General features: G+C 42.6%; 1 protein-coding gene across 1 annotated transcript in view; it reads left to right on the forward strand.

Annotated features, from left to right (window-relative positions):
- Positions 1 to 19,241, forward strand: part of ADGRG6 (adhesion G protein-coupled receptor G6) — a 307,599-nt gene that overhangs the window by 232,785 nt on the left and 55,573 nt on the right. The window contains 5 exon segments of the mRNA XM_033938193.1: positions 588 to 649; positions 5,492 to 5,646; positions 5,648 to 5,700; positions 6,404 to 6,569; positions 15,863 to 16,003. Of these exon segments, the coding sequence (XP_033794084.1) occupies positions 588 to 649; positions 5,492 to 5,646; positions 5,648 to 5,700; positions 6,404 to 6,569; positions 15,863 to 16,003 (577 nt within the window).

Here is a 19,241-nt window from a genome sequence, read left to right on the forward strand (position 1 = left end):
CCAAGAAGTGAACTGTGGCCAGCGTGGATCAGCAGCTGAGATGCTGCTCGCTGCTACTGAAGATTTTGAAGAGGTGGGTGGAGATCAGGAGAGGTGCCGGCGCCCCTACCAGTACGGCGCCCTGGGTGGTCTGTCCCCTCTCTATACCACTGCATTTAGGTAATCTTGCCCTACTCTAAGAACCATGCTGAACATAATCATAACTTCTGAGTTAAAGGTATGTTCTCTGGTTTCTGAGGATGCCCACCCAGTTGAGAGGGGACTGGCAGGCTCCCTCTTTCATAAATAGCTCAGTCTGTAAATCAAATAGGGTTGCCTGATTTATCCAAATGCTTAAGTAACCAAAGAGTGGTTATAAATCCCATTAATCATACTGTATTATATAAGCTCATTTCAGTTTGACAGTATGAACTTTTCCATGGATGTCTTGTGCACTACCCTTTTTTGATCTAGGATCTTTGAAGAACATTATATAGCACTCCAATATTTATACCTCACACAAAGAAATATTTTCCTGTGGATTAGATGATCCAAGACAGTCAACAGAAATATTAGTAATGTGGCGTATGGGTTCTTTTCTCCTTCAGCTTTATTGATGTTCACAACTACACATCCTATTGGGGACCACCTGATCTTAGGAACTGCAGTGGTAAGTTATATACCAGTATTGACATTTATTAGTAGAAAAGATGTAATAAAAAAACCAAACTTAATTACATGTGGCATATTGGCAGGCTGATTGAAGTCCACAAGACTTTTTCCCCTTCCTTTCTCTAAGAAAGAGGAGGAAGGACTATGAGAAACTGTCAAGCCTCTTGTATTTTCTCCTTCCCCCCTCCCCCAAGGAGTTGGCCAGAGAGGCTGCCTGGTACACTAGGAATCTCAAAGAGATGGGGCTAGTTGCAAGTGTTTACTTATCCCTTCAATTTCATAAGTATCCTGCTGGAATCCCACTATGAGCATACAGCTCTCTTCTAAAGGCCATGTAGACCTCGAGAGCATGCCAAAGGTTACTGTAATAGTAATAATGGATTGCAACACCCTCTCCCCCTTATCTGCATCTTTCAACAGCCCTGGTCTGAAATGCCTTATATTGCCTCACCTAGAGAATGACACAGTGACAAATTTTCCAGTATCTCTCTGTCCCTGTCCCATCCCTACGAGCTCTGTCCCTGCCCCATTCCTGCAAGCTCTGTCCTCGTCTGCACAAGCCTCAAAACGCTTTAAAATCATAAGTGTTCAAGATGTGTGTGGTTTAAGGCAGAGCTTGCGGGAATGGTATAGGGACAGAACTTGCAGGGATGGGTTGGAGAAATTGAGATCCATCACCTATTTATAGGGAGAAAGAAGTGCACAAGAGTCTTGAGAGGCTCCTGCATTCCCCTCCCCCCCTGTAAAAGTAGGTGGGAAATGGAACAGTCATGCGAGCCTTGATTGGCCTGCCAGTACACTGCAACATGACTAGATAGCTCATAGGGCTTCATGCAGCTATTCATTGTACCAACTACTGTATCACTGTCTGCTGTCCTTTTCTCATTTTTGGATTTGTATTGCCAATCTTCATCTGTCAATCAAAACGTTAAAAAAAAGCTGATAAGTTTTCACAGCCAGATCACATTTTCATCAATAACTAGAGATTATTTAATTTTGTAGAACACTTTTTTTTTTTACTATATTTCTATAAATCTAAAATATTCTGTATTCTTTTGGTTAGAGAATGAAGTTATGCCTTCCGCTTTCGCCAATCGGGCCATTAATGAGTGCTTCCTCAATATACTTCTCCAAGTACTCTTCGCTATGACCAGTCTGGTCTCTAGAATAAGCTCTGTGATTGTCTACTGCAGTGATTCCCAACCCTGTCCTGGAGGAACACCAGGCCAATCGGGTTTTCAGGCTAGCCCTAATGAATATGCATGAGAGAGATTTGCATATGATGGAAGTGATAGGCATGCAAATTTGCTTCATGCATATTCATTAGGGCTAGCCTGAAAACCCGATTGGCCTGGTGTTCCTCCAGGACAGGGTTGGGAACCACTGGTCTACTGTAACCTACTTGTTGTCATGACTCGTCTGTCTTCAAACGATTGTGAATTTGTAACCCGTTCTGAGCTTCTGGGAGAACGGGATAGAAATTGAAATAAATAAATAAATTTTGCAGATATGAAAAGTAGGGCTGCACATTTAAAGCGTTAATAATGTGATTAACACGTTAAATGATTAATGTGCATTAAAAATTTTAATACACGTTAACATCCCCTTGCCTCCTCAGCTCCGCCCTATCATCTGCTGCTGCCGCAACCCACCACAGTCCACTATATCCCCTCCCACCCTCTAACTTAAACTTTTTATAGCCTGCTGGAAGTGTTAGCAATTAAAGCAGAGCACTAGGCTCACCGGCTCCAGTCTCTTGTGGTCTTTTCAGTCTCTGCTACACCAGAACAGGGAGTTAGGGGAGAGTGTGGTGCAGTGGTTAAAGCTATATCAGCATCCTAAGGTTGTGGGTTCAAACCCACATTACTGCTTGTGACCCTTGGTAATTCACTTAATCCCCCATTAGATAGATTGTGAGCCTGCCCATTAGTGCAGCAGTTTACTCGATTTCCTCTTCTTAATCTAACGCCCCAATGCAGGAAGAAAGATTAACAAAAAGAAATTGGCATAAAAGCACTGCATTAAAGGATAACACAGTGGACATGCAAAAATGCATGTAAATTGCTGTATGATAAATTACTCCCTAGTGTAAAAAAAAAAAACCAACAAAAAACCCTGCACTAAAATCTATCAGAGATTTATAACCTTTTTATTGCACCAAATCATTATATCAGTTCAAAGCTGGCACAAATAAACAGTACAGGAGCAGAGTGTGACCTGAGGTGATGTGTGGCACTTCAGCTCATCTAAAGAGCCTAAGTGGGACTGCCCCACCCCTCACACATGAAATCAGGGCGGGTCCACAACTGCTGGTAGCCTAAGCACCCCTGGATGCTCCAGCCTTGATGGCATAAATGTTGATGGGCCAAGGCTCTTCATTTGGACCCCTTCCCACTCTTACTTCACAATTCTGATAGCTTATTCCCCCTCCCCCCCACCCTATCTCACAAATGCCTGTCTTTGGTGGTCCATGATTCCCTCCTGTAGTAGGATTTATGGTAGACTAAGCAGTTTCATAAACAAGTTACGTCTCTGTTAGTTTTGTCTAGGGAAAACCATAAATTCATCCAGGTTCAGCTTTATTGCCTGTTTACACGACACAAAACCCAGGCTAATGAGAAATATCTTTATTATGAAAATAGAAAAATATAATTCACAAGCCAGCTGCAAAATCTAAGTATTGTTCACAAAATATCTGATTACACAAATGAAACTCAGTACATAATTATCACAATCTAATTGTTAGACAATTGAGTAATTTTACTTGTTAAATACACACTAAACAATTCCTTATAATAATAATCCCTGATTAGCAAATGATTATATTATCACCAATGGAGCTTTTCAACCCTTATCCTTTATCACAAGTGATCCTTATCTAACCCAGCTGATAAGATTGAAAGTATCATATAGGCTGGTAGACCCAGGGCCGTTAGACAGATAAGAACAGGATAATTTCTTCAAGATTCACACTGTCCCATTATGAAAGCACAGATGAATGTCCTTCAATAGTATAACATTCTGGTATATACCCATAATGCATCAGGCAGAAACAGCAAAGCTGTGTACTTCTTTCTTCATGCTAAATTCATGCTGGAAAGTTTCTTGTGCTCAGCAGAAAGATATCTTGAGAATGGTTCAGGCTTTGATGACATCAGAGAGGCCTAACCCACAGGTGTGAATACGGAAATATCCCTACACTCCTACCTTGCACCTCAAGCACATGAAGCAGTGATATTGCCCAATTGCTTCTGCCTTAGTGTCACCATCTTGAAAAATGGTGGCACCTGACCCAGCACTGTGAATATCGGAACACACTGTATGATAGTCTGTAAAATAAGCTAATAATTTCCTTATTTGGCAGACTGATATCATACAGTATGTTCTGGGATGTACTGCACAGGGATGCTGCAATTTCTCAAGATGGTGAAATGGAAGCAGGAGTGGGTGGACACTACTCCTGCTTTACATCTTTAAGGTGTGCAAGGAGCGCTGGGGAGGACCATGGACCACCAGAGTGGACATTTTATAGGTTAGGAACTTTGAGAGGGCCTTGTGTCTCCAGCATTTGTGGGGTTTGGGAGTACATAAGAACATAAGCAATGCCTCTGCTGGGTCAGACCTGACATCCATCGTGCCCAGCAGCACGCTCACGCGGCGGCACAACAGGTCCAGGACCTGTGCAGTGATCCTCTATTTATACCCTTCTATCCCCCTTTCCAGCAGGAAATTGTCCAATCCTTTCTTAAACCCCAATACCGTACTCTGCCCTATTACGCTCTCTGGAAGCGCATTCCAGGTGTCCAACACACGTTGGATAAAGAAGAACTTCCTAGCATTTGTTTTGAATCTGTCCCCTTTCAACTTTTCCGAATGCCCTCTTGTTCTTTTATTTTTTGAAAGTTTGAAGAATCTGTCCCTCTCTACTCTCCATGCCCCTAATGATCTTATAAGTCTCTATCATATCCCCTGTAGCCTGCCTGCTTTTGGGAGAGGGAGAGGGGGGGGGGGTCTAGATGCTCTGTGAAGAAGGGAATCAAATAGTCCAAACATAAGATATATCACAGACCCATGTGTCTGGTGGGATCTTCTGTGACCCGTACTTGAGCTCCTTGGGGAGTATGGGATAGAAAACAAATTAAATAAATAGTGCACCTTTTTGCACTATTTGTATATGTACTTGGTACCATCTTTAGGGGGGGCTAATATTTTGAATTACATCAGAGCAAACTGAATTTTCAATTTTCAAGTATTTACAAGGGTAAACAGTAATTTCCATGTGGTAAATTGATAGGCCGACAAAGTATGTACAGCATTACACAGCATGCAAAATTTTAGCTGCATTTAAGGGAGCATTCCCTGAGCTTGCCAGGGGTCGGGATCAGAAAATAGTGCATGTGAATCGTAAACATTCATTCTTTTCTGCAGAAAAAGCAGGTGAAAATATTCACGATATCCTGAACCCAACACAAATTTGAAAAGTACATATTTCCTTTGAAAACTAATGCAAAGTTTGTGTACAAAAGAATACCTGAAGACTTTATACCTAAGTGGACAGCCCAAATATTGACTCCCAATGTTCTAAAACAGAAGTTCACAATCTAGTCCTCATAGACCATATGGGCCTCAGGTTATCCACAATGAATGTGCAAGAGAGTGCCTTTATTGTAAGCAAATCTATGTCATGCATATTCATTCCAGGTCTTCTGAAAATAATGACAGGATGGTGCAGTCCCCACGGGCCACTGTTCTAAAGCAGATTTTGACTACTGATGTAAGCTATCATTTTTAATCTATGGTGTCGTGCTCATTTAATTTTTTTTCTTTCCCTTTTGCTCAGAAAATGCTGCTGATCTAGCCAATCAGCTTCTCAATCTCACCAGTGATGGGCAGCAGTTGACACAAGATAAAGTTGAGGATGTTGTCCAGAAGCTCAAAAAAATTGTGAATGATGCAGAAATCAATGAGTCACTGGGTTCTACTGTAATAACCGTTTTTTTCCAATATACTAAGTAATTCAGAAAATCTATTGGTAAAGTCCTCATCAGAGTAAGTTGTGTTTCCTGGGTATTTTGTCTTATTGTTGATAGCTAATTAGTACAGAAGGGCTGGATATTTAATCAGCACTCTGTAAGCCAAACACGTTATTATTTCCTTACCAGTTTGCTCATCGACTGGAAACTTAACACTTCAAAACAGAATTTTTGGATTCCAGGATCATGTTTGGATTTGAACAGTTTACTGGGAGGATCCTTTCTTACTATTCCTCTAAAATTTGTATCTTTTTAAAAGACAGCTTTCTTGCTGTCTAAAAGAGCAGCTATGCCAAGCAGCTAGGTAAAAATGTCCGCCTAACTGAATGCATGTTTTTGAGAGAAGGGGATAAATCTTCAGCACAACTGGATTGATATTCCCACTGTTCAACTGGTTTATCTACGTTCAATAAAATGGTAGGTGAGAAAATGAACTGATTTGTCAAACTTCTCATCTATCAGCAAGATGATTTATTTTTTAAAATAGTATCCAGTGTGGGGGAAATGTGCTAGGGCTACCAATTTAAGTAGCATGAAAGTGTAATGATTTAGTTGGGAGGACATAGGAGCAAGGTGCCAACTGTTGAAACACAATAATAATCTAGCTGCCCTGCCTTAGGGGTTGTAGTTTTATTTTGTGTGTTGTGGACAATCTCTAAATTTTTGTTTTCTTACTCCTCTTCCCCCCCTTTCTCCCCCCCCCCCCCCCCAATTTCTAGAGCTCTAAAAACAATTGATGCTTTGGCCTTAAAGATACACTTTACAGGCCCATCGGTAAGCTTAGTGTCTCGTAATTTGGCCCTTGGTGTTTCCAATGTAAACTCCACCTCATTCCAAGGCTCAACATTCAGCGTGGGTTCTCAAAGCAATGCCTCTGACTTTCAGGTATCCATTTTGTTTCAAAAATCTTCTTCTGTCTTTCACTTTTTTGTTCCATGTGTGCATTTGTTCGTTCATTCAAGGCAATTTTGTGGTATCCTATCCAGGATTCTTTACACAAGTACAAATCAAAGGGGTTAGGACAACAATAACAATTCATTTTGTAAGAACTATGAATAGCAAGTAGCGGATTGCAAAAGGATTTCTGATGGAATTTTAATAGTTCAAAAGATTTTTATATTCCTATGATATAAACACTGTGGCCTAAGCTTTGTGTTCAGCATGTACATATGAGTTGACTTTAACAAATGGGTTATTATGTGTCTAATATACCCTTGCAGAGCTATAATTGGTTGTCAGTGTTTTTTTAAAACATCTGTGGCAGTCAAAAAAATATCCAGATACTGAGGGGCTCATAAACAAACCTTAAACATGTTTAAAAAACCTGCCCAAGTTGGCACTTGGATGACCTAAAAGACAGGTCGTCCAAGTGCCGATAATCAAACTGAATTTCTGGACGTATCCAGGCACTTTTTAGGCTATACCATAACAACCAGAATTCCCCAAAGTAATCCCACATGACCCTTACTGGTCTCTCTAAAATTGGTAGATCTCTTCTTCTACAAAATCTTGAAATTGTAAAGGATCAATGAAGATATATCTATGTGCTTCACAAGTCATTATACATTTGTAAGGAAGACTAACAAAATCCTACATTCCCAGACCACGTGCCTCTTGGGCAACTTCCAGGAATTTTTTTTTTCTTGTACCTTGTGTAGTTATACATAAATCAGAAAAAACTCACAATTTCTGACCAAGAAATATAAAGCAGTACGATAATGGCAGTACAAAGTAAATATATGATCTTTATTTTGCTCAACAAAAAGGCTACTAATAAAGTAGCTCTCTTAGGCCCCCTTTTAGATAGCAACCAAAATCTCGTCCCATGCTGTAGTTTATCCAGTTCCAATTTATCTGCAATTGAAGGAAGTTCAAGCAAATATTTTGTAACCGAACTAAAGTTGCCCAAATAGAGTCAAGAGTCGCTACCAATGAATTACCCATTGCAGTCTAATATTTTTTATGGAAATTCACAGGAGGGCTGAGTCTGATCAGCAGAAAAAACATCCAAAGGCATCTCCTGGTTCCCATCAAGGATTGTAAATTCTCTGCTTTTACTAACAGCTCCTGCAAACGCTGACTCAGAAGGAGCATCTAAAACTCTCCTGGCTAACTCACTCTGCTCAGTATTCTGTGTTTCCCTCAGATGAAAGCTTGAAGTGGGGGAAGACTCCATGCATCAGGGCTCAATGAGCATTCGGGCTGCAGATGTTGAACCAAAGCCTACTTTGCTAGCAGTTCATTGGCTGGAGACATGTTTCCAAGAGAAGCAATGAAAGTGGCTATTAAAGATTGCTTGGCACCTAGGAGGCTTTGAGGCCCGAATGGGTAACTCCTAACTTTCCCTCTGCACTTCGGGGCCATCTCCAGAAAAAAGGCTGTTGATTAGAAATAAGGCAAAAATATAGGAGAGGAAGCCTAAGCTGCTTATACACTGCACAAGACGGTAGCCATCTTGGGTCTGTAGCAACAATTTCAAGTATTGTAAGGAAAATTGATGCAATGCCTGATGGACTGGCAGCAACAGTTTATATTTAACTCTAAAGGCAAATGAAATATTCTTAAATAAGGAGTTATATTGCCAAACCAATGAATATTCAACAAAAGATACACCACAGAATTCTGAGCAGTCTGTAAAGAGCTGATATAGGCCCCAGACAGGCCCAAATATACAATACTAGTCTTATAGCCCGTTACATTAACGGGTGCTAGAATATATGTGTGTGTGTCTGTCTTTATGTCTTTCTCTCTCTCTCCTTAGCCGCTTTCTTTCTTTCTGTCTTTCTTTTTCCTTGGCTGTCCATCACCACCCCTTGCCTGCTCCCCCTGTCCATTCTCCCTTCCTTTTACCTCCCCTGTGTCCACCACCACCCCTTCACTGCTCTTCTTATGCAGCAGCAGCCCTTCTCCCTTTGTTTTACCTCCCCCCTGTCCACCACCACCCCTTCACTGCTCTCCTTATGCAGCAGCAGCCCTTCTCCCTTTGTTTTACCTCCCCCCTGTCCAGCAGCACCTCTTTCCTTCTCCCCCTGTCCAACATTAGGCGACCCTTCCTTTTTCTCCCCCCTCCTTCTTATCCCTATGATACACTTACCTTGCTCTGCCCCTGATCAGAGGTTCCCGACAGCCACCCAGTTGCACTCATTGGAAAAGTTCCCTCTGCCGCATCCCGCACCCCTCCTGACGCGACTCCCGCTGTCTTTCTTTCTGTCTGTCTCTGTCCCTGGTCCCCTCTGTCTTTCTGTGTATCTCCCTGTCCCTGTGTCTTTCTTCTTTTCTTTCTATCTCCCTTCCTCCCTCTGTCTGTCTGTCCGAAGCAGCATTCCCTCCCCCTCCATTTCCCTCCCCCCACACCAGTTCCCTGTGCACCTGCCCCTGTGTCTTTCTTCTTTTCTTTCTGTCTCCCTTCCTCTCTCTGTCTGTCTGTCCAAAGCAGCATTCCCTCCCCCTCCATTTCCCTCCCCCCACACCAGTTCCCTGTGCACCTGCCCCTGTGTCTTTCTTCTTTTCTTTCTGTCTCCCTTCCTCTCTCTGTCTGTCTGTCCAAAGCAGCATTCCCTCCCCCTCCATTTCCCTCCCCCCACACCAGTTCCCTGTGCAGCAGCATTAGCGTTTCCTCTACCCCCCTTTCCCTTCCCGTGGTCCCGACTACAAACGCGGTCCCGAGTCCTTTGCCGCCCCCCCCTTCCCGCGGGCCCGACTACACATGGTGATTAAAGCAGTGTGTGCAGCAGTCTTCACACGCTGCTTCGGGTCCTTCTACTGGCCTGATTTACTCTGGCACGTCCCTGATGACATCATCAGAGACGAGGCAGAGCAAATCAGGGCAGTAGAAGGACCCGAAGCAGCGTGTGAAGACTGCTGCATACGCTGCTTGAATCGCCGGGTAGGTAGTCGGGCCCGCGGGATGGGAAGGGGGGGCGGCAAAGGACTCGGGTCAGTTTAAGAACCGGGGCGGAAAGTTGCTGGGCTCCTCGGTGGGGGCGTTGAGCGGCCGCGATCCCTCTCCTCTGAGACCCCCCTGCCCGCCCGCCCGCTGGAGGAACAGAGATCAGCGGCTGGCTGTGGACCCGGCTTGTGGAGGCATCGGCGGCTGGTGACGTAAGCGCGCATACGCACTCCTACCTAAGGTGCCGTACATCTCACGGAAAACGGACACACGCAGATAGGAGTGCGCATGCACGGCCTAGCATTTTATTATATTAGATTACCGTAGTCTAGTCCTGTCGACACCATGGCCTACACCACCATTTGAAAATTATTCGCAGAAAGCATAGGCTTAAGTTTGCTCAACATTCAAAGCTGAAAATAATGCCTAACCACTGCACATATTTGCAGTTTAAACATTAACAAGAAGCCTAAAATAACCCCTAAGGTCTGTATTTGATGAGAAACCATTATCATATCTCCAGAAAGTGCATTCTGTGATGAAAAGTCCAACTGAACATCATGGCTCACCAAAAGTAATTTGACCTTTGAAACGTTTTAATACAAGCTAGTTCCTCATCCAACCAGACATTGCATCAAACAGTATATGCAATTGCCGAATAGATATAGGAACATAAGAGACTAAAGGAAGAAGACACTTAGGGCTCCTTTTACAATGCTGCGCTAGCGGTTTTAGTGCGCGCTAAGCACACGCTAAATTGTCGCACGCTAGACGCTAACACGAGTATTGAGCAGGTGTTATAGCGCGGGTTTAGCGCATGCTAAAATTCTGTGTGTGCTCAAAACGCTATTGCAGCTTTGTAAAAGGAGCCCTTAATGTCATTTGCATATACATTCAAACCTCAGTTTGCGAGTAACCCGGTTTGCGAGTGTTTTGCAAGACGAGCAAAACATTCTCACAAAACTTGTCTCGCAAACCGAGTGTTGACTCGATGTGCGAGCACCCCTCCCAATAACCGACATCACGCCTCCCCACCCCCCGCTCGAACCGGCACCCCCCGCCCGAACAACTTGAACTTACCCCCCCGGTCTGGCACCGCCACGCAACCCACAGGAGATCTCCGAGAATCTCAGCGAGAGGGAGAATTAGAAGGCCTTGAGCATGCGCAGATGCATGCTCAAGGCCAGCAGAGGCAGGAAGATCTTCTAGCGGCACCGGCACGTCCTGTGGGCTGCGTGCCGGTGCCAGACGGGGGTGGGGGGAGTAAGTTCAAGTTGTTCGGGCGGAGGGTGCCGGTTCACGCAAAGGGGGAGGGCCTTTGCGAGTGAGGGGGGGAGTAGCGCCGCTGGCCTCAGGGGGGGGAACATATCAAAGCGCATTTCCATTATTTCCTATGGGGAAACTCGCTTTGATATACGAGTATTTTGGTTTACGAGCATGCTTCTGGAACAAATTATGTTTGTAAACCAAGGTTCCACTGCACTCTATTCAACTCAGTCTGTAACAATTGACAGTGGTCACAAATACAGATTAAATAAAATGGCCAACAGGGCTGATCCCTGTGGAACACCAGTTTTCAAAGGCCTAGAAATAGAAAGCTGAGCTCCAACACAGACCTGTCTCCAACCTTCCAAGAATGGCTGAAACCATTGCAAAAACTATTCCAGTAATCTCAGGAGCACTCAAGCACGTCACCAGAATAGAATGGTTAACCATATGAAATACTGTACTTAAATCTACTAGAAAAAAATTCTTTCCTTCATCTAATACACAGTAACACATCAGTTGTATACAATAGGAAAGACTCTGTATTATGGGCTTTATGAAAACCATCCTGAAATGGATCAAGTGCCAAAAAATCCTCAAGCTGAACTAAAACTACTCATTCAACTAACTTTGCCAAATAGGGCTTAGGAATCAATCGGAAGCAATTTTTGGGTTACTAGAGTCAGTCAGTGAAAATGTGCCGACTCCAACTCTGACTCCTTAATAGAGTTAAATTATATGCCATGCAAATATAATGCTTAAATATTTTATTTCACAGATAATAATTTGATCAATTTTTTCAGGATATGTTTTACTTTTATAATAAATTTTAATATAAAGTTCCTTGATTATACAATGTAATATATTTTATGGTATTAGTGAAAATGGCACCTAGAAAATAGCATGGGGACTCCCATCCTCACAAACTCTATCCCTGTTCCCGCCCCATCCCCACAAACTGTCTGATCTCCATACCAGCCTCGAATAGTTATTATTTTATATTGAAATTATTTTATTAAAGTATAAATATTCTATACAACTGTCATTTTATAAATCACAAATACAGAACAAGGATCAACAAAACCCCTGCTTCCCCTTCCTTCCCCTCACAAATATCCCCTCCACTATCGAGACAACAAAGCAAGCCAAATTACTACAAAATGCTGCTTAGAAAGATCATGCTAACAGAATACCTTGGTCATACACAGAACACAAATGTCAAATCCATAATAGCTGACAAAAAATGATAAACATAAATTTTGTTAACTTATTGTGATACATCGTTTTAGTATTTTTTGTACACCGCCTTGAAGGTATGATAAGGCGGTATAAGAAATTTTAAATAAACTTGAAACTTAAACCAAAATCCCAAGAAGCCACACCTTGCATGTAGTACAACAGCTATATAGATATATAAATAAAGGAGTCGGAGTGGAGCTATCATAATTAAAGGAGTCAGAGTAGAAGGTTTTGGGTACAAACTCCACAGCTCTATTGCCAACACCAGCAAGAAGAAACTGGACAAAACCAAGAAGGAGCATTGACTAACCTGGACCCTTCATCAAAGGGCGAACCGTTGCAAGTTTTAAAGCAAGACCCCCTGCTAAGAAAGCATTCAGTAACATACTAAATCCACATTTTCAAAGGAATAACTGCTCAGCAGGCTTACAATGCCTAACCCAACAGAGGCTCTCATTTGATTAGTACGTTTGCTTCAGTGATAAAATGGTATGAGGGAAGATCAATAATTTATCTATCTGAGTATGAAAGAAAGTAGCAAGCATGTTTGAAATAAGTCTGTGCATGTTGTGACATATCTCAAGATTACTCACGCGAGTCTAACATTCCAAGAGATAGGATGTCAAGAGAGTCCTCGTGCAAATCAAATCAGAAACTGCTAGATTTGGAGCACCATTCAGTGATAAAATTTCTCAGAAAAGAAGAGAAAAAGCCAAAGGAGATCCATGAATGCAATTTATGGTGAGTGTGCCCTATCAACCTACAAAATAAAATTTTGGAGCAAGCAGTTTAAGTGGGGTAGAGAGTCCATTGAAGATGGACTCAACTTCACAGTAACAACTTCACAGAAATGTGCAAGAAAGCCAAGGATTTCATTTTGTCGCAGACAAATTAAGGTTTCCTGAAGAGCTGAAGAAATGGACATCTCGCCGGGTCAGTTTAGAAAATAATTCATGAAAAGTTGTACATGTCCAAGGTTAGTTGAAGATGGGTTCCAAGAATGTTGAAGCCATGTCAGAAGGCCATGAGGCTCCAGTGCTGTCAAGAGAACTTAGAGATGCTCCATGAAGCCCAAATTATCTTTTTTTCATTGTTTGGTGACTGGAGATGGGACTTGGGTCTCACAGAGATTCTGTGACCAAAATGGAGTCAATGCAGTGGAAGCACAAGTCATCCCCACCCCCAAAAAATTCAAGACAGAAAAATCTGCAGTCAAAGTCATGGCAACTGTCTTCTGGGATGATGGCCATTTTGCTTCTGGAGTTCATGCCACACAAGACAACCATAAATGGGGAGAGTTGCGCCAACACAATGATCACTTTGTTGGAGTCAATCAAAGAGAGAAGACGAGGAAAACTCACAGCATGTGTGCTGCTTCATGACATTGTGCCAGTACACATGTCACGACAATCACAGGCTGCCATCCCAGAATATGAGTTTCAGCAGCTGAACCATTCACTCTACAGTCCTGACCTGGCTTCCTCGGATTATTTCCTGTTCCAAGTTTTGAAGAGATCTTTCCGTGGACAGCGGTTTTCAAGTGATGAAGATGTCAAGGAAGCTGTGACGTCCTGGTTTGAAAGTCAAACAGAAGAATTCTTTTCAAAGGAGTTAGTCATTGCAGGAAAAGGGGATGAAGTGTATAGAGCTATCAGGGGACTATATTGAAAAACAATTTTTTTTTTTTGAAAACTCTCTTCTTTCCTACTGAGGTAGATAAATTATTGAACACCCTTTGTATCATCAAACAGCTGTTTCAAAAAGTGCAGTAGTATTTCAAATTCAGCTGCTGTCACCTGCTTCAAATGTAGCAAAATAGCAGTTGCAAAGAGCACTCATTTAAACATCACTCAAACTAGAAGATTAGAAAAAAGAATATATTTGAATGGATTCTGTAAATAACATCTCTAAGTGGTAGTACATTATTACAGATCTAATAAAAATGGCACCAATACTTTTGAAATGTCTAACCAGGACTTCAGTCGATCAGGATAAAAAGCTTCCCTCCTCTCCCTCCTCCTATCCAGTAGCCCAAATTTGCCTGGATAAGCCTTTTGTATATTGTTTTCATTCTGCAGCCCCTCTGTATCTCTTCTCTTGTCTCTCCTTATACAGCTCCTTGAGAGCTTCGTTTCTCATACAAATTTCTTTTATCTATACCCTTCTCCTCCACTTCCAGTTCTTTCATCTCACCACCCCATATGCCTGGAATAAACTATCTGAGTCCATCCGCCATGCCCCTTCCCTTGTTCAAATGTAGGCTGAAAACCCACCTTTTTGAGAAAGCTTTCAATTCATAACCCTACTCCCCTCTACCCTCTGCTTACCACCCTATCTAGCAATTTAACCAGCCTGTCTAATTGTAAACCCTACTCTGGCATCCTGTTTCTGTCATAGAAACATAGAAATAGACGGCAGATAAGGGCCACGGCCCATCCAGTCTGCCCACCTCAATGACCCTCCCCTACCTTTCTCTGTGAAGAGAACCCACATGACGATCCCATTTTGTCTTAAAATCGGGCACGCTGCTGGCCTCAATCACCTGAAGTGGAAGGCCATTCCAGCGATCCACCACTCTCTCGGTGAAAAAGTACTTTCTGGTGTCACCATGCAGCTTACCTCCCCTGAGTTTCCATGGATGCCCTCTTGTAGCCGTGGGACCTTTGAAAAAGAAGATATCTTCTTCCACCTCGATACGGCCCGTGAGATATTTGAACGTCTCGATCATGTCTCCCCTCTCTCTGCGTTCCTCGAGAGAGTATAGCCGCAACTTATCCAGCCGTTCCTCATACGGGAGGTCCTTGAGTCCTGAGACCATCCGGGTGGCCATTCGCTGGACCGACTCCAGTCTCAGCACATCTTTGCGGTAATGAGGCCTCCAGAATTGTACACAGTATTCCAGATGGGGTCTTACCATGGATCTATACAATGGCATAATGACTTCAGGCTTATGATTGACGAAACCCCTACGTATACACCCTATGATTTGTCTAGCCTTAGATGAAGCCTGTTCCACTTGATTGGCAGTCTTCATATCTTCACTGATGATCACCCCTAAGTCCCGTTCTGCTACAGTCCTTGCTAGGATCTCGCCATTAAGGGTGTAAGTTTTGCATGGATTTTGGCTGCCAAGGTGCATGACTTTGCATTTTTTGGCATTGAAACCTAGTTGCCAGATCCTAGACCAGCGCTCCAATAGGAGTAGGTCGTGCTTCATATTGTCGGACATTGAGTTTTTGACCGTTGCACTCCTTTCTACTACATTGCATAGTTTGGCGTCATCTGCGAATAACGTTATTTTACCTCGAAGCCCTTCTGCCAAGTCTCTTATAAAGATATTGAACAGGATCGGGCCCAAGACCGAGCCCTGCGGCACTCCACTGATCACCTCCGTCATTTCAGAGGGGGTGTCATTCACCACCACCCGCTGACGCCTGCCTCCAAGCCAGTTCTCAACCCATTTTGTCAAAGTGTTACCCAATCCTATAGAACTCATTTTGCTCAACAGCCTGCGATGTGGTACGCTATCGAAAGCTTTGCTGAAGTCTTGACTGTTTAGATTGTAAGCTCATTCAAGCAGGGACTGTCTCATTTATGACTGTACAGTCCTGAGCACATCTGGTAGTGTGCTCTAGAAATAATTAATAGTAGAAGTAGTAGCCATCTTTTCACAAGTCACATTGAATAATGGGTATTATTGACATCTATGTACAGCTTGGTCCTGCTATCTATCTATCTATATATACAGAGATTTAAATATATTTGTTGTTTTTTTGTGACATAGGTTGATATGGAGAAAAAGCTGGAGAATTCTTTGGCCTCTGTGAGCTTACCCCCCTCTTTATTAAATGGCTTGAATCCAGAGGAAACAGAAGCAGTATCCAGGGCTCAATTTACTTTCTTCAATAAAACTGGACTTTTCCAGGCAAGTATAAACATCATAAAAAAGGTGTCAAAACATGCACGATGCACCTGACTAAAATTGTATTTTGTCAATGCAAATATTTTTTACTTAAGATGCAGAAGAAAATGTACTTTCTTGAATGTGACCAAGCTAATTGTGATAAAGGAATAGGAAGTAATTTTTGTACTTGCACGACTTTATAAATAATACCTGCATACTTTTCCCTGTGCCTATTTGTATAGACTTTGACTTTGATAATTACCCCACAGTGTTTATGATAACCCTAAACGTATGCTGGGTTTTACAAAACCACAGAAGAGCTTCTTACCACAGGCCAGTGAGGTAAATGCTTCGACGCTCATAGGAACTGAATTAGTGTTGGAGCATTTACCTCAAAGGCCTGCGGTAAGAAGCTCTTCCGAGGTTTAGTAAAAGGAGCCTATAAGTAGGTGTAGTGAGATAACAATTACTAAATCCTAAAGATGTCAAAGAATCATATCGGAAACACATTTTTAGTTTTCACAATTTTCAGGATTCTAATTTATATCCTCCACTATCACTACATTGCAATATTTCATACTAATGTGTGTAATAAAGTTCAGGAAAAGATCCTGGGCTTCTTTCCACCTACAAGGGGATATATAAAATACTATGTAGTAAAATGAATTCTCCAGGTCATCATCCTGTACAGTACAGGCAAAAATTTTTAAGGAACAATATTTATATTCTAATTTCATTTGCACAATAATAATAATAAAAAAAAACAACTTACATAAAACCACTATACCATCTGCTCCTTTATTTTTTTTCTTGTCAGATGTTGTAATTCAGGGCTGCCCAAGTCCAGTCCTCGAGGTCTACTGGCAGGCCAGGTTTTCAGGATATCCACAATGCATATGCATGAGAGAGAGATTTGCATACCAAGAATGCAGAGCAGGCAAATCTCTCTCATGCATATTCATTGTGGATATCCCGAAAACCTGGTCTGCCAGTAGATCTCGAGGACCGGACCTGGGTAGCCCTGTTTAAATTTATAGCTTATAGGGAAAAGTTCATTAATTGTAGGGTCATCATGAAACCTTATCTAAGTTTCAACAATAAAAACAAATCTAGCTGTGGTTCTTCTATCCAGTCTTTGGCCAGCTGTGCCTTGTTTACTACAGAATGCACATTATGTAATAAATTGTTAGAGGACCTTATTGTGTTCTAAACCAGTATTTCTCAACTTGGTCCTGGAGTACCCCCTTGCCAGTCAGGTTTTTAGGATATCCACAATGAATATGCATGAAAGAAATTTGCATATAATGGAGGCAGTGTATGCAAATCAAGTTTACACAAATAGCAAAAAAAGAGGAATGGAGTCTTCTATTACCACCCCGCGGATGACTAGGAATATGGTCCAACACCACACACCATAATTGAAAAAATAATGACCATGTGTGCTGCAATGCTGCACCATTGGGGCAGAAACAACCCCCCTCTTCAATGCGCTTCTGTGTTCATTTAAGCACAGTTTGAGTGCACGTGAAGTCTGCAGGGACAGACAATGCAGTACACTTCCCCCTCCCCATTCGCGGTTCCTGCACTCGCGGTTTCATATAATCACAATTTTTTTCTGGGGAGGGGGAAAATAAAAAAAAAACAGTCTTAATGTAAAAAAATCCATCTTTTTTTCCTCCCTGCCGCCTTCCCGGCCTTACCTGGTGGTCTAGAGGGCTTTCGGGGCAGGAGCGATCTTCCTACACTCCTGCCCCGTGCACATCGCCATGAGGAAATGGCTGCTGGGAGTTCCCGTAGTCTCTCGAGCCCTCTAGACCACCAGGTAAGGCCGGGAAGGCGGCAAGGAGGTGGGGGTGGGTCGGAGCCGGATAATCACGGTTTTTTCGGCATTTGCTGTCCGGCTCTCCCCTTATCCTCCGCGAATGACGAGTGAGAAGTGTACACAACATGATCAGACTCGCACGAAGTATGGAATTTCAAAGAATAATGCTGCCCATCTCCTGGGTTAACAGATTCACTGCAGATGATCATGATGTCAGAATTTATACATTTTCCACAGGGACCATGCGATCCTGTGACCCCAATTACAGTGTGTGTTGTTGGACCATATTTCTAGTCATCTGCGAGGTGGTAATAGAAGACTCCAGCTCCAGAGAAGAGAACAACACTGGATCTATAAGCTCTGAGCTATGCAACCCCACGGATTAAACAGCAATATTGATTGGTTCTATTTTTATTCATTTGCTCAGTTTTGTCTTTTATTCTCTGAGATGCCCTCATGTATGATCAGTTTTTCTATAGTTGTGAATTCTCTGTATTTGACATAAAAACCCCTGCCTTGATGGGCTGTTTTTTTCGTCCGTGTGACGCCAGAGTTTTATGAATACCTCTATGAATAAAAGAACAGATGCTAGTCTAGTCTCTGCTCTAGGACTATTATTGCACCTAGAACAGACACTGCCTGTATACCTACCACTGGAATGGTAAGTTTCCTGTATGGTATAGCTTAGGTAGCAACTTACATAAATTACTTGAATGGGTTTTATCTAGGATAGTGGATGGGATTTGCTTGCATTCTCACTAGAGCATTCAAGTATGCTTTGGGTAAGCTCTTCTAGGCACCAATTGAGCAAGGGACATTTGACGCCGGCGCACTCATAAGCTCTTCTAGGAGTCAAATGTCCCTTGCTCATCATGTGCCGTGTCATCTGACTGGCCCAGATGTCTTTTAAGTACTGCACTGGTGCCTTTGAAAGTGTGGTAGCAAGCAGGAGTTTGACTTTGTGAATCATGAGTAAAGGAAAGCAGTTTTTGTACCTTTCATCTGCAGCAGGTAGCTGAGCATGTTTTGATTATAGTTTTGCATTATTGCAGGATAGTCTGGATTGTTGGTGTCACGGCCCTGAAGTAGTGGCTTAAAAGCCACGAAACGATCGTCGGCCTGGCTCTTTCCTAACTAGCTTGTTTTTTCTAGTTAGTTTTGACTATTTTCAGGCTCCCACCTGCCATTAATAAGTTATATGCGAAAGTTTTTTTGCCAGTGATGCTTGGGTGGAAGAGAGTGGGTACAGGCTTTTCTGCGTGTCTGAGGCTTTTCCTTTGCCTTAAAATACTTTTTCTGGCATTGGTGTGTACTGATCAAAAGGAGTGATTTGTTTTCTAGTACATTGCAAATCAAGTTTATGCATATTGATTGTGGATATCCTGAAAACCTGACTGGCAATGGGGTACTCCTCCTCCTGGCCGGAGGATCCTTCCC

This window comes from Geotrypetes seraphini, chromosome 3 (genome assembly GCF_902459505.1).
Source record: "Geotrypetes seraphini chromosome 3, aGeoSer1.1, whole genome shotgun sequence".
NCBI classification, from domain to species: Eukaryota; Metazoa; Chordata; class Amphibia; order Gymnophiona; family Dermophiidae; genus Geotrypetes; species Geotrypetes seraphini.